This window comes from Polypterus senegalus, chromosome 6 (genome assembly GCF_016835505.1).
Source record: "Polypterus senegalus isolate Bchr_013 chromosome 6, ASM1683550v1, whole genome shotgun sequence".
Taxonomy (NCBI): domain Eukaryota; kingdom Metazoa; phylum Chordata; class Cladistia; order Polypteriformes; family Polypteridae; genus Polypterus; species Polypterus senegalus.
In genome coordinates this window covers 180,842,908-180,857,950 of record NC_053159.1, presented here as the reverse complement: position 1 = coordinate 180,857,950, position 15,043 = coordinate 180,842,908, and the positions used below count along the sequence as shown (strand labels likewise).

At 40.4% G+C, this 15,043-nt stretch overlaps 1 protein-coding gene across 1 annotated transcript in view; it reads left to right on the top strand.

Annotated features, from left to right (window-relative positions):
• Positions 1-15,043, top strand: part of LOC120531864 (acetylcholine receptor subunit alpha) — a 68,303-nt gene that overhangs the window by 24,352 nt on the left and 28,908 nt on the right. The window contains exons 2-5 of the mRNA XM_039757674.1: positions 5,369-5,511; positions 5,834-5,878; positions 10,746-10,855; positions 10,965-11,160. Of these exons, the coding sequence (XP_039613608.1) occupies positions 5,369-5,511; positions 5,834-5,878; positions 10,746-10,855; positions 10,965-11,160 (494 nt within the window). The remainder of the gene's footprint in view (positions 1-5,368; positions 5,512-5,833; positions 5,879-10,745; positions 10,856-10,964; positions 11,161-15,043) is intronic.

Below are 15,043 nucleotides of genomic sequence, written 5' to 3'. Positions count from 1 at the left end.
AATTGCCCTTACTCAAGCCCTTTAGTTGCCTCCCATGCCCATGTGTGTGACAACAGATTGGGACCTGTTGGGTATAAAACAAGAACCCATCCCTTTACGGGGCGCTAGTTCATCATAATTTGATACAGAAATACATTGACATCTTTTTACTGCAGGCTACCCTAGCATCTATTTTTCAAGTATAGATATTGCCTTTGCGGAATAAAGATAATAGACACATATCGTGGAAATCATTTCTCGAACAAAGGAGATCTTCATATGCCATTCATATTAAAACATTTACAGTTTCCCGTTAGAATAGCTTTTACAAAGACAATTTACAAATCTCAGAGCCAAACATTCAAAAAAGTCGTTTTACTTAATAGAAAGAAAGAAGCAAAATTCAATCATGGGCAGTTATATGTTGCGTTGTCACGATGAAAGTCCAAACACAGAATTAAAATTCAGCGCAATATTGTTGAAAATTTAATTCCAAGAATTTTTTTTTAATGAAGTTTTACAGTAAAAGTCAGTCATTTTCCAGCCCACTATATCCTAACTACAGGGTCACAGGGGGTCGGCTGGAGACAATCCCAGCCAGCACAAGGCAGGACAAACCCTGGGCAGGGCACCAGCCCATCGCAGGACACACACACACACACCAAGCACATACTAGGGACAATTTAGGATCGCCAATGCACCTAACCTACATGTCTTTGGACTGTGGGAGGAAACCCACGCAGACACAGGGAGAACATGCAAACTCCACACAGGGAGGACCCAGGAAGCGAACCCAGGTCTCCTAACTGCGAGGTAGCAGTGCTACCCACCGTGCTGCCCCTACAGTAAAGTGTAAGTTTAAAAAGTATTTGTGTGTTAATTTCAAAGCCAAAGAGAACAAAATCGTATTACTCAACGAATAACTCTAATGCAACATGAAACATAATTTACTTTGAATGTAAAATAGGTAGTACTACTATGCATATGTAACAATTCCCTTGAAAATAGTCTGTTTAAATAGTACATCCGCATCCCCATACGCGAGCGGCAGAGCCGCAAAGTGGCTAGCACATAGCGTCCGCCCGGGGGTAGACTAGACTTCAATTTCTGTGCACTGTCTTTTGTTGTCGATTTAATCTTAAATGGGTACATTTGCCAGTTTTTGCCCATCAATTTCACTTAATCCCCCAAAACTTTTTCAGAAAGGTTTGCAAATTTAGTAAAGATCAAAAACTGAATCTCTCCTTTATGTAAGCATTCAGACCCTTCCTTCAGTACTTCATAAAAACCCTTTTGTCAGCAAATACCAGCTTCAGGTCTTTCTGGCTAAGTCTCTACAAGCTTTGCACACCTGGATTTAGGCAGTTTATTCCATTCTTCCTAGCAGATCCTCTTAAGCTCTGCTTGATTGGATGGGAAGTGTCGGTAAACTGCCGTCTTCAGCTCTCCTCACAGATGTTCTGTGGGGTTTAAGTCAGCGCTTTGGTTGGGCCACTCATGGACAGTCTTCAGACTTGTCCTTGACACCACTCCGGCATTATCTTGACTGTATGCTTTGGGTCATTGTCATACTGAAAGGCGAACCGTCACCCCAGCAGATTTTCTTCAAGGACTTCTCTGTATTTGCCTACATTTATGCTTCCCTCATTTATAAACAGTCTCCCTGTCTCTGCACCCCCATAGCCTGATGCTGCCACCACCATGCTTCCTCTTAGAGATGGAGTTAAGCAGTGCCTGGTCTGCACCAGCCATAGTGTTTAAAGTTCTGCCCAAAGAGTTCAATTTTTGCCACAACAGACAAAAGTTTGGCAAACTCTTAAGTGGGCTGCCACGTGCGTCTGAATAATGGAGTGCTGCTGAGATGGCTGGCATTCCGACAGGTTCTTCCATATCAGCAGAGGACGTTCTTAACTCTGTTAGAGTGACCATTGGGTTCTTGGTCACCTCCCTAACAAAGGTCCTTCGTGCCTGGTTGGCTGGATAGCCAGCTCCAGGAAGAGTCCTACTTCTCCCAAACTTCTTCCATTTTCACAATTACTGAGCACACTGTGCTGATGATGATATTGTAATGGACATTGGGAAGCATCCCTCTTGAAGATCAAGAATTCAGATCTTGTCTCACCATCAGATTTGTCTATATGACTAATAAAAACATCATTAAGGCAATCTTAGTTCCGTGGAGCAGATGTACAAGTGTCACTTGGTCACCATATAATGTATATTATTCAGTAGTATTGTCATGTATTCAGAGTGTAGTCAGAGGCGGCCTTAGGTGTGTGTGGGGCCTTCGGCTGACCAACCCCACGCGGGGCCGTCAAACGCTGTTACTTGTATGTGTGGACTGTACAAACTTGTGTGTGAATTAAAAAAAAATAATGCTAACCTACACCGGATTTTTTCATTACAGTATTCAGCTAAATTTGTGCAAGACAACATGTGGACGTTATCAAAATATAATGATATAATCTATTTAAAAAGTGCAATTCATAATTCATGACAATACCACGACAGTGCGAAATGCAATGCGGTGTCATGTGGAAATTAGCAGAGCCTTTTGTAGAAAACGTACCCAAATTGCAAGTATACTCTGAATCTTGATATGCACGATGTCATCGTCATCACTCACGTTGATGTCATGTCGGCCGGTTACGTTTTTGTGCATTAATATTCTGACATGTTTTTGGCCTACAAATAAAATGTGAGTTTCAGTGTTTCGATAGGAAGTGTGAAATTAACGTGGAGGTATCATCATGAAATCTCTTACTAGTTTCCAGGTTCAGAGCTGAAAATCCACTTTTCTTGCCTTCCAATTGGAAAAGTCATTGATGACATCTTCATCGTCTAATCTGGATGCGATGTCTTTTTCTATAGATAGGAGAAGCGAACCCAGCGACTAATGAACTAGACATATTTTAGGAAGGGCGACCCTTTTCGAGCGATGAAGGTGGACTATGGAATGTTTTCAAAAATGTATGTGGACGGAATTTGACCTTGAAGAGGAATTTTAAAAGGGTTTCTCTTAGAAGCATCTCAAATATATATATACACTGGAGAATATAACTTGACAAATCAGCTCGACCGGGACACGTATACCTCAAAAGCGGGGCCCCCCTTAGGCCCGGGGCCTAGTGTGGTTGCCCCGCTTGCCACCCCTAAATGCCGCTCTTGAGTGTAATGAAATTGTTTCTTGCATGCTGTGTGTCAGAAGAGCCAGGCTTGTATTCTTCAAAGTCTGACTGCACTCTGATTTGATCCATGATCAGATGATCTCTGCAAATGTTTCCTGAAATTTTACAGTATGAAAGCATTTAGAGGCCTACAGAGAGACCAAGTGTCTTTCTAATCAGTATACAAGCACAACATCTTAAATTAAAAGTATGAATGGCTAGGAAGGAGAAGACGTGTATGAAAGACTTGATTCTTATATTGTGTTCTCATCTGCCCAGTGTCACACAGACTGGCGTTCCTTGCTTTGCTCTGCTTAACAGGCAGCTGCCAGACACTCATAACTCCAGCTCAAGTGTCAGCTCTCTCCTCAATGAAGGCCTCTCTTTGGGTGTCGGCATCTTATCTGATAAGACTGATCAATCATCCAGAAGTGTCTCCATGATGCAGCAGTTCAACATTTGCTTAGTGAAAAAGGGGCTGTAAATTATTGAATGGCAACATTGAGGGCCTAAACTTTGCTCGGATTAACAGAACAGACAAACGAACATCTTTCTTTCTTTCTTTCTTTCTTTCTTTCTTTCTTTCTTTCCTCATAACTCATCCCCTGTAGCTCTGAATCAGCCCAGTCGCCCTTCTCTAGACATTTTCCAGTACTGCTGTGTCCTTTTTGTAGCCTGGAGACCCAAACTGCACACATAATTCCAGATGAGGCTTCACCAGTGTGTTACAAAGCTTGAGCAGAACCTCCTGTGACTTGTACTCCACACATCAAGGCGCTATATAACCTGACAGTCTGTTAGCCTTCTTAAAGGCTTCTGAATGCTGTCAGGACGTCGATAGCTTAGAGTCCACTATGATTCCTAAATCCTTCTCATTAGCTGGACTCTCGATTTTCTGACCGCCCATTGTGTATTCAAACCTCAAATTTTTACTTCCTATGTGTAATTCTTTACATTTACTGACATTAAATTTCATCTGCCAGAAATCTGCCCAAGCCTGTATGCTGTCCAAGTCCTTCTGTGATGATATAACGGATTCCAAATTATTTGCTAATCCACTTATCTTGGTATCATCTGTAATCTTAACCAGCCTGTTACTTATATTCCTGTCTAAATCATTTATAAATATTTAAAATAGCAGCAGCCCCAGCACTGACCCCTGCTGGACCCCACTCTTAACATCGGCCAATTCTGATGAGGTTCCTCTCACCATCACCCTCTTCTTCCTGTGTCTGAGCCAATTCTGCCCCCACCTACACACCACACCCTGTTTTTTTAGTTTGATGCCTACCTCTCATGTGGCACCTCATCAAATACTTTCTGAAAGTCAAGATAAATAACATCATGTGCTCCACTCAGTTTGTATCCTTTTGTTGCCTCGTCATAGAATTCCAGCATGTTAGTAGAACATGACCTCCCTCTTCTGAGCCCATGCTGAGTGTTCCTAATAACTCCTGTCCTTGCAAGGTGTTGCTCAATCTTAGGCTTAATAATTCCTAACATCGCTAACATCAGGCTCTGTCAGGAAAAGGCAATTGAAATGAATCAGAATGAATGTAGTTGCAGCCATTAAGATGCTCACAAAGTCTCCCATCTGTCAGCTGAGGTACTGTCCGTGCTCAGACCGTTTTCTTCCCCAGGTGCTGTTGGGATGTGCTGAAGTGTGCTAAAGTCTGGAGGGTCACAATTCAAAGTCCCAGGGTTGAGCAAGACAGCAGTCGTGGTGCTCCAGCATGTCCAGGGTCTCGTGGTTGTTTATTTGGGTCGGGGTTTTGACGGTTTCCCCTCTCCCATTTTAGCGTTGCTTTTTTTAGACCGTAGGCATAAATCACAACAAGTGACAGAGTGTCGTAAACATGAGCCACTCATTCAGTCCCATCGACGTCCATGTGCTTAACATCAGGAAGACACTTTTAATTAAAGATCCCACAAAGGAAATGAGAGTCGGATCTGATCATGGATCACTTGAAATCTCTTCAATTCTTGTTTGCAAGATGTACATCTTTTGCTTATTTCCTTTGAAATATAAAATAAACTTTAACTGGATGCTGAAATATTAGGGAATGACATTTTTGATGACACTAGAAATTCAGTTTCATTTTGGAGCCGACCCCAATGGGAACTATCCTGAACACCAGAAGTCACCTTAATGAGTTTGGGAGTGCCATCAGGACACTCAAGTGGTCTACACTGACTACGTGTATTTGCTTCATCTTTTGTAGGCTTGGCTTGGTGTTCAGATCATGAGACTCGACTGGTGAAGGAACTGTTCAAGGGCTACAACAAAGTGGTCCGGCCAGTTGAAGACCACCGCCATGCAGTTGTGGTAACAGTTGGCCTGCAGCTCATACAGCTTATTAGCGTGGTAAGTTATCCTTTGTGAGGACCTGACATTTTTTTCCATAATGTTAATTGGGCAGCACAGTAGCTTGGTGCTTAGCACTGCTGCCTCAGGAATCCAGTCTTGCATTGCTGTCTGAATGGAGTGTCTAAGTTTCCCCCCCTGTTTGTGTGGGTTTTCCTTCAAGTTCTTCCTCATCTGCAAAGACGTGCAGGTTTGGTTGATTGGTGACTATAAATTTCCTGTGTTGTACCCAACACGCAAAAATGAATTTATATGGACTTGTTTATGAAATCATATATTCAGTGTGTAGGTAATTCAACCTTTCAAAATGCTCTTCTGACAGGATGAAGTGAATCAGATTGTAACGACCAACGTGAGGCTGAAGCAGGTAATGTTCCTTTTTCTTAATTTTGTTTTTATCTTTTATTGAATTTATTAAAACCATATAACGTTCCATGAAATCAAGTCATACTTAACAAAGCTTAATTCAAACCATGAGAAAGAGAGGAAGGCCAACAGCCACACTGTTGAGAGTAGTAAAGAGAGAAAGGAGTCTTTTACACCAACAACATTTATTTCTATAGCACATTTTCATACAAATAATGTTAACTCAAAGTGCTTTACATGATGAAGAAAGAAAAAAAAAAATAAGATTAGGCAGTACTTAGTAACAATCAATAAAGTAAGGTCCGATGGCCAGGGAGGACAGAAAAAAACAAGAAAAAAAAAAACAAAATCTGCAGGAGTTCTGAGGCTACGAGACCACCCAGCCCTCCACTAGGCATTCAACCTAACATCAGTGATCTCAATCAGTCTTCATGGTTTTCAGGCTTCACATGGATTACTTTGATGTGGACCTCTAGCCTTCAATCCATCAATGTAGGGACTACTTGGTGCCCTGATTAGGTGGTAGTGGCACAGATCGCCACCACAGAAAAACCAGAAAAAGAACAGAAGAGAGAGAGTAGGGGTTAGTACATGGAGCTACGAAAAAAATAATTCAGTGCATATATAGAATATCAGGGTTAAACTAAAATGAAGTTATGAGAAAGCCATATTACAATAATGCGTTCTTAGCAGTTTTTTAAAGTGCTTCACCATATTAGCCTGGTGAATTTCTATCGATCAGCTATTCCAGATTTGAGGTGCATAACAACAGATGGCCGCCTCACCAGTTTAGTTTAGTTTAGTTCTTGGAATTCTAAAGAGACCCTCATTTGAAGATCTAAGGTTACGATTTGGAGTGTAAGGTGAGAATAATTCTGAGATATAGGATGGTGCAGATTTTTGAAGGCTTTGTAAACCATTAGCAGGATTTTAAAGTCAATTCTAAATGGCACAGGCAACCAATGTAGTGACATGAAAACTGGTGTGATGTACTTGGATTTTCTTTTCCTATTTAAGATTCTAGCAGCTTCATTCTGCACTTGTTGCAACCGATTGATGTCTTTTTTGGGTGGTCCTGAGAGGAGTGCGTTACAGTAATCTAGTCGACTGAAAACAAAAGTGTGAACTTATTTTTCAGCATCCTGCAAAGTTATAAGGGGTCTAATTTTTGTTATATTTCTTAAGTGAAAAAAAGGCTGTCCTAGTAATCTGATTAATATGTGATTTACAATTTAATATAAATGTTTATTTTAAAATGTTATTGATTAGATCCGGCTAGGTTTTAAAAAAGTTTTGCACAGGTGCTCTAAGTGAGAATTTGATTGTTTCCAATTTCAAATAACATATAACATCAGTTACCCACTGACTTAAAAGTGGTGAGTTAGGGTTTTTCCAGCTGAGCGAGATAAGTCTACATGCTAATAGTGCAGTAAAGGCCATTACAGTTTGTTTGTCCTTCTCCACTTTAAGCGCCACTGTGAGCCCACCAAACAACAGCTGTTAATGGGTTAGAAGGGATTGGAACATCAAAGCTGTCTGAGAGGCATTTAAAGATTTTGGTCCAGAATGATGTTAATTTGGTGCAGGCCCAAAATATGTGACCCCGGTGAGGCTGGAGTTAGATTGAAACGTTTGCAGGTTGAATCTTGCCCTGGAAACATTTTGGACAATTTTAAATGAGAAAGATGTGCTCAATAAAAGAATTTAAGTTGAATAATCAAATATTTTGCTCATATGGAGCTCAAGTGAATTCTGTGCATTGCTGCCTTCCACTCCGTTTCGGAAGTAAGAGATCCATTTCCCACTGTAATCTGGAATCCTTAAAAAGAAGGGACTTCAAAATGTTTTTTATATATTATAGAAATGCTGTCGAGTCCCCAAGACTGGTCAATATCCCTTCTAGAATGGAAATAGGTGGAAGGTGAGGAAAATTGGGCAGATTTTGTTTAGCAAAGTTTCTAATTTGAAGATAGTGGAAAAATTGTGTTAATGGGATATTAAATTTGGAGTGTAATCTTTCATAGGATACAAAGACATTATTTATATACCAGTAACGGCTCACTGCATGATAACGTGCAGTGAATACACTTGACTTATAGTTTTCATCCTCTTTCTCTGTACGTTTACCATTCGTCTTCTCAGAGGTTGATGTGCTTGGTGCTTCCTGAGCGGCTATTCTTTTCTCCACCCTTGCGGCCCGCTTCTTCTCTTCTTTCATCGGCATCTTTTAACGTTGAAACTGATTAAGTCAGTGTTGCAATTACTTAGTACATTTTCTTAAATTTTTCACTTAAGCTGGTACTTAAGTCTTTAATCTGCCTCAAGAATGATTTAAAATATGAAGAGGTAGGGGAAGTGACGGCGAAGGTGGTAGGGGTGAGAAGCGTGCCTGTACTCTCTGCTGGCCACTGCACAGAGTTGATTCTACAATAAAATAAAATAAAAAGAGGAATAACCTTGGAGGTCAATCATCACCCCAAAAGCGGATAGCAGACATCACGTAGTACCAAAAGTCAGGTCAATAAGTCAAACGGTTTGTGAGCTACAGGTGATTTAAAATCCTGGACAGACAAATGGACAGCCACGGTAGCGTATTGTATAGAAAGACAAATGTTCATTAAACTAGACCTCCAATGTTAGGTGCTTTATAGGGAGCAGAGGCAGAGTCAAAGCTTTAATAATCTTAGAAGTCCAGAACATACCTAGTGGGTAGGTGGGGTATTATGTTTCTACTTATAATATGACTTATATTTCTCAGGGGTAATGGCCTGCATATGCATTTCGTTGGACTACATCCTAATTTTTTGAGCTACTGTATGTCACTCAAAACTGCCAGTTATTTTTATAACAACAACAACAACATTTATTTATATAGCACATTTTCATACAAACAGTAGCTCAAAGTGCTTTACATATTAAAGAATAGAAAAATAAAAGACAGAATAATAAAACAAAATAAATCAACATTAATTAACATCGAATAAGAATAAGGTTCAATGGCCAGGGGGGACAGAAAAAACAAAAAAACTCCAGACGGCTGGAGAAAAAATAAAATCTGTAGGGATTCCAGACCATGAGACCGCCCAGTCCCCTCTGGGCATTCTACCTAACATAAATGAAACAGTCCTCTTTGGATTTAGGGTTCTCACGGAAAGGCTTGATGAAGATGGTCACGTAGAATTCTGCCTTTTAATCCGTCCATCATTGTTGGAGCATCATGAAGCTTTGAGCACCACCACAAAGAAACCGGAAAAAGAAACAGAAGAGAGAGTAGGGGTCAGTACGGATTTTAGAGCCACCATGAATAGTTATTATGAGGAAATTGAACATATTGAGTATCAGGATTAAGTTAAATTAAGTTAAATTGAAGTTACAGAAAGGCCATGTTAAAGTAATATGTTTTCAGCAGTGTTTTAAACTGCTCTACTGTATCAGCCTGGCAAATTCCTATTGGTAGGCTATTCCAGATTTTAGGTGCATAGCAGCAGAAGGCCGCCTCACCACTTCTTTTAAATTTTGTTCTTGGAATTCTAAGGAGACACTCATTTGAGAATCTGAGGTTATGACCTTTACACAAATATTGTGTTTATAGAACATTTTTTAGTGCTATACTGTGCCCGCTGCAGAGAACAAAATTGGTATTCCAGTAGGATGCCCCAGACCTGCAGCCATGGTCATCTTCCTGTTACCTGGAATTTGATAGCCATGAAACTGAGATGGACTAGTGCAACAAAACAAGAAAGGATGGTGTAAAAAAATGGTTTAGTATATTTTATTCCAAATTAAACAGGCAGTGTCCATTAAATAAGTGAAGTGCAATCCATTTTTCAATAAATAAAGAATCCAATAAATATTCAATAAAAGCAAGTGCTCATTGGGAGTTAAACTCTATCTAATAAATAATCCAAATAAATGGATTAATAATGAAGTCGATAAAACAGAAGTAAAATCGGGTTCTTTCCTCCTCGTCTCTCATGTGCTTCACTGCATCTCTCTTTTGTCCTCTCCGCAGTGAGGCTGGGGCACCGGCAAGTGCAGTCATCCATTAAACGGCTTTTGGCCCAGCCACCTCAGCTGGTTATCACCGGGATACACAAAGCTTGTATCCATTGTCCCACCACATCTCTTAACATCCTTACAATGATCTGCAAAGCCTTTGGCTGGTCCTGCTACTTCAGTGCTCAGCAGGAGCGACTCGCTCATGGACTGCCTTTCTTTTTGCTCATCATGGAGCATCCTGTCAACTGCCTTGCCTCCTATCAACCACACCATCTCACACTCCCAGTTGCACTCTTTGTCGATTCCAATCTTTCACACTTCAGTTTCTTCCAGCTCTCTTTTTTTTCCCTTCCTTTCTTCCCTCCTCTCTGTCCTACCTAGACTCCTTATGAACTCGGGGGTGCAGGTGCCTTGCTTAATGACCCGTGGAGTTTTAATGCAAAGTTGAGAGCTTAGCAATCAGCCAGTTTCCCCACAGCACACCCCTTATATGACATGCACTTACACCTACCCAATCTGAACTGCACTGTGTATATTTAAAAATCCAACACCTCCATGTACCATTGTATGGCATGGACCATGTAGTGCCTCGATAGACATTTAAGCTTGGCTAACACATCAGGTAAGATATTTAACTACAAAGTAAAATTAATTTTGCATAAGGTCAAGTATAGTTACATAATGTATTCATAATAAACTGTGGATTTATGACCTAATAAGTCAGTTGTCCTAGCAGCTGCAACTGGTATGAATAAGTAAACAGTCAATGTTCCCGAGACCATGCTTACTAAGAATATCATTGATTCTTATTGATCTATCAACTTCTGTCTCCACCATCATGTTTGCTGTAATAATCTTTCTTTCTCCAGCAATGGGTTGATGTCAATTTAAAGTGGAATCCAGATGAGTATGGGGGGATAAAAAAGATCAGGATCCCTTCAACCGATATTTGGCGCCCAGATCTCGTCCTCTACAACAAGTAGGTGAAAATGAATGTGCAGCTGAACAACTACTGCAAACAGGCGAGCCATATGGTCATTTTCTTATACAAGTCCTCATTTAAATCCTGTTTAAATACTGTTTTGCAGTGCCGACGGTGACTTTGCCATTGTGCATGAAACCAAAGTACTTCTGGAACACAGTGGGAAGATCACCTGGACCCCTCCTGCTATTTTTAAAAGCTACTGTGAGATTATTGTGACACACTTCCCATTTGACCTGCAGAATTGCAGCATGAAGCTGGGTACCTGGACGTATGATGGCACGTGTGTCGTTATCAACCCGGTAAGGAAATGTGGGGACTAATCACTTGTCTGTATGTCCTTATAGCTCAGTAATTCAACAGTGTTTTGTCTTGGTAGAGTAATATATATTGCTCTACTTTCCTCTATTGTATTATTAATATGTAGCCTCTGTCAGAACGTCTCAAATCTCACAGACTTAATACTGCTTATAAGGTATTATCTATACTAATAAAAGGCAAAGCCCTCACTGACTGACTGACTGACTGACTGACTGACTGACTGACTGACTGACTCACTCACTCACTCACTCACTCACTCATCACTAATTCTCCAACTTCCCGTAGGTAAGGTAGAAGGCTGAAATTTGGCAGGCTCATTCCTTACAGCTTACTTACAAAAGTTAAGCAGGTTTCATTTCGAAATTCTACACTTAATGGTCATAACGGTCGACAACGTCCACCATGTTGAACTTTCTTATTTATGGCTCCATCTTTATGAAATTTGGTAGGTGGCTTCCCTGCGCTAACCAAAACCAATGTACGTACTTATTTCGGAGGGATGATGCCACTGTCGGCCGCCATATTGAACTTTTCAACGGTCTTTGTTACATATGGGCCCATCTTCAAGAAATTTGGTACGCGGGTTCCCAACACTAACTGAATCCTACTTACGTACATATATACGTCCATAGCCTGCAGCTCGGTCACCATGTGAGGCGACGTTGGGTCCCCCATCCCAATGCCTCCCACGTTGTTGGCTGCCTGCCTATATAAGGCCGTCCGTCTCTCCGGTCTCTACATTCCCTTCATTGCTTTGCCACGGGATTCACATCTCCCTGCTGATAACTACAGCCTTTTTATTTAATCCACGGCTTCTCCACTGTTTTATTGTTCGTTTATTACGATTATACTGTAGTTATTGTGTAGGTATTTTACACTTACTTTACATTGTTCAGGTACCCATTTCCTTTATAATTCCAACCGTACCCCCATTAACATGTCTATCGAGGTGATCACCATCAATCAAAGAACTGTCACTTACCGAGTGGTTTCCATGCCCGGAGATGGCACCTATCTTTTCCATTCTCTTTGTTACATATTGCACGGCCATATCAGGCTCACTCTTGATATCCGGAAGAACATTGTGTCTTATGTATTGAATGACTGGGACAGGTTCAAGGTGTGGACTGATGACGGTACAGGAGATAATTATATTACACAGGAGCACTATAAGAGTGAAATGCTTAAGCCCTTCACCTATGTTTCTGCATGTGAGTTGATGGCTGCCGCTGAACTGTTCGGTTGTCGCTTTCAAGTGTACCGAAATGGGCAAATATTTTACACCTTTCAACAACCGCCAATGCCTCTTAAACATCTTAGATTCACAGTTGACGATTTCAGTAGTGGACACTTTGATGTTTATGAATGTTTAAACTCTCAAAAGCTGGATGTGAAGTTAGCGATGAAACCGGTTGTATGCCTACAACGCTTGACTGATGCCGAATGTCACTTCAACACAAGTCCTGCAAATACTGTCGTAATTGAAACAAACCATGAAACTCAAACCGATTATGACAGCAGCAATCCAAGCTGTGAGATTTGAAACAAGATTACTTTTCACATGGCCAACTGCACGTTGCATGCTCAAGAGTAAGCTCAGCGCACAGCTTGGTCATATTAAAACCGGAGGGCTGAACTCAAAATGTGGTATACAAAGAGATCCTTAACAAATAATTTTTGGTATATTTTCCCTCAGTTTAATAAGGTTTAATTTTCTTCTTAATACAAATGTTAAGGCAGTACTTTGCTCCTGCGAAGCGCAGGTATTTTGCTAGTAGTATATAACTTCTCCCCACCTTCCCTCCTACATCTATAACCTCAGGCAATTAGGTGTAGTAAAAGACAAACAGTAACAATTAAGTTACAATTTAAATAATATATTATTGATAATATTCATAAATAATAACAATGTGCAAAGTACATTTGATTATTGGCAACCATACAACCTGATTAAATGGTGATGTGTAGTTTCAACCCCTACAGCCAATACGGTGTTGTGATACTTAAAGGCTTCTGATGCAAGCCAATTCCAAACAGCCATACTTCAGAGCAGTGGGGCACAGAATACCTTCACATCTGCCATCCCCCAAAACCATTTGTTGAGGTAATGCTTGGCAGTTAGGCAACTGGCTTTGTGTGGGGGATAAGAGAGAGACTCCAGCATAGAAACATTTGTTTCAAGCACTTCCCCCAACTCTGTCGTAAAATTAACTTTCCTGACTTAGTTTTGCCCAAATTACAAATAAAGACATACAAAATATTTATCAACTTATATGCAAAATCTCACATCACAACAAACAGGTTTAAGATGAAGATGTGCAGGCTTGTTGTTTGTTTGTCATGCATCCTTCTTCAAATTTAGAACATCTCACGGGAGGCCCCACACACTATAAAACAAAGAATTCTGCAGCAGACCACCACAGGCTGTCCTTCATTGCAAAATTCTTCCCCTTGGTGAACTTTTATTTAGTGACAATATCTGTGCATTATTAGTGAAGTGCCACGAGGAGGGACAGGTATTCATAGTTGCTCCCATTGGTGGGTTTTGTTGGTGAAAGTTTAGTTTGGTCTGCATGCCAACTGCATGTACTCCTTCAACTAATTAATTAAACAAAGCGTTTAATATTTCCTCTGGCCAGCTTTTCGAGTCCTCTGTTTTCTATTATTTAATTGATTTTTGCATATTGAACTCTCCTTTGGTATCAATAAAATTATCTAGCTAGCTAGCTAACTATTATATAGTGCCTTTCATGTCTAGTTAATAATTTGTTATTAGGTTTATTTTTCGTGTTTTGTTGTACATTTTAAGGCCTTTCTACTCATCCAGGATGTTAGCAGCAGAGATGCATGAATGTAATCAAATATTTCAATGCATTGGTATAGTATTGTTAATTCAAATATTTGGGGAGGCACCATATCTGTAATTGAAAATGTGAATAGTCCTTTGATTTATTTTAAACCATTATTGTTGTTATTCATATGTAGGGGGACACCAAATCAATATCCCAGCAATTCTAATAACGTTTACTCTAAACTATTAATAAGGCACTAAAGAAAACTTTTTTTTATTTGATTTTATTAAAATCACACAACATTCCATACAAATAAATCAATTTCTACAAACATAAGATCAAAAAACAAATCAACCCCCACCTCGGAGAAAGAGAGCTAAGCCAGCAAAGTAAAAGAAGCTAGAAAAATAAGTAAGTAGATGAATTAATAAGTGAATAATGATAAATAAAAAGGAGAAAAGGGAAGAGAATCTGCTTCCTCAGTAATGTAAAAGCTTATTCTAAAATGTTATTGATCAGATCCTGCCAGGTTTTGAAAATGTTCTGCACAGATCCTCTAAGTGAGAATTAGATTTTTTCCCTACATTGGTTCCATGTTCTGAGTGAGTGAAGCACAATTGGGTTGTTAGTATATTGGAGATAACTTGCCTTTATTGGAGTACAAAGAAAGGAATATAAAGACGTTGTGGAGGATGGCCGGCCGTTTATCCCGGCCAATACCCTCAAGCCGCCAGGTGGAGCCCTCCTTTCAGCATGGAGGTCCCCAGAAGACATGGACAATGGAGTTTTTATGCACAGCCCTGCTGGATGCCATGGGGGCCACTAGGGGACGCTGTAGGGAGGAGTAATGGATATTTTCACTACGCCCCGGAAGCACACGTGGACAAGAGGAATGACGTGCTTCCGGGGTGAATAATAGAAATTGTACCTGACCCGAAAGTGATTGAGAGTCACATGGACTGGGGATTAGGAACACTTCCGGGTCAGGAGATATAAAAGGACTGTGGGAGCTCTCAGACGGTGAGCTGATCTGGATGGAAGTGTGGCAACGCGTCTGGGATCTGGAGGATTG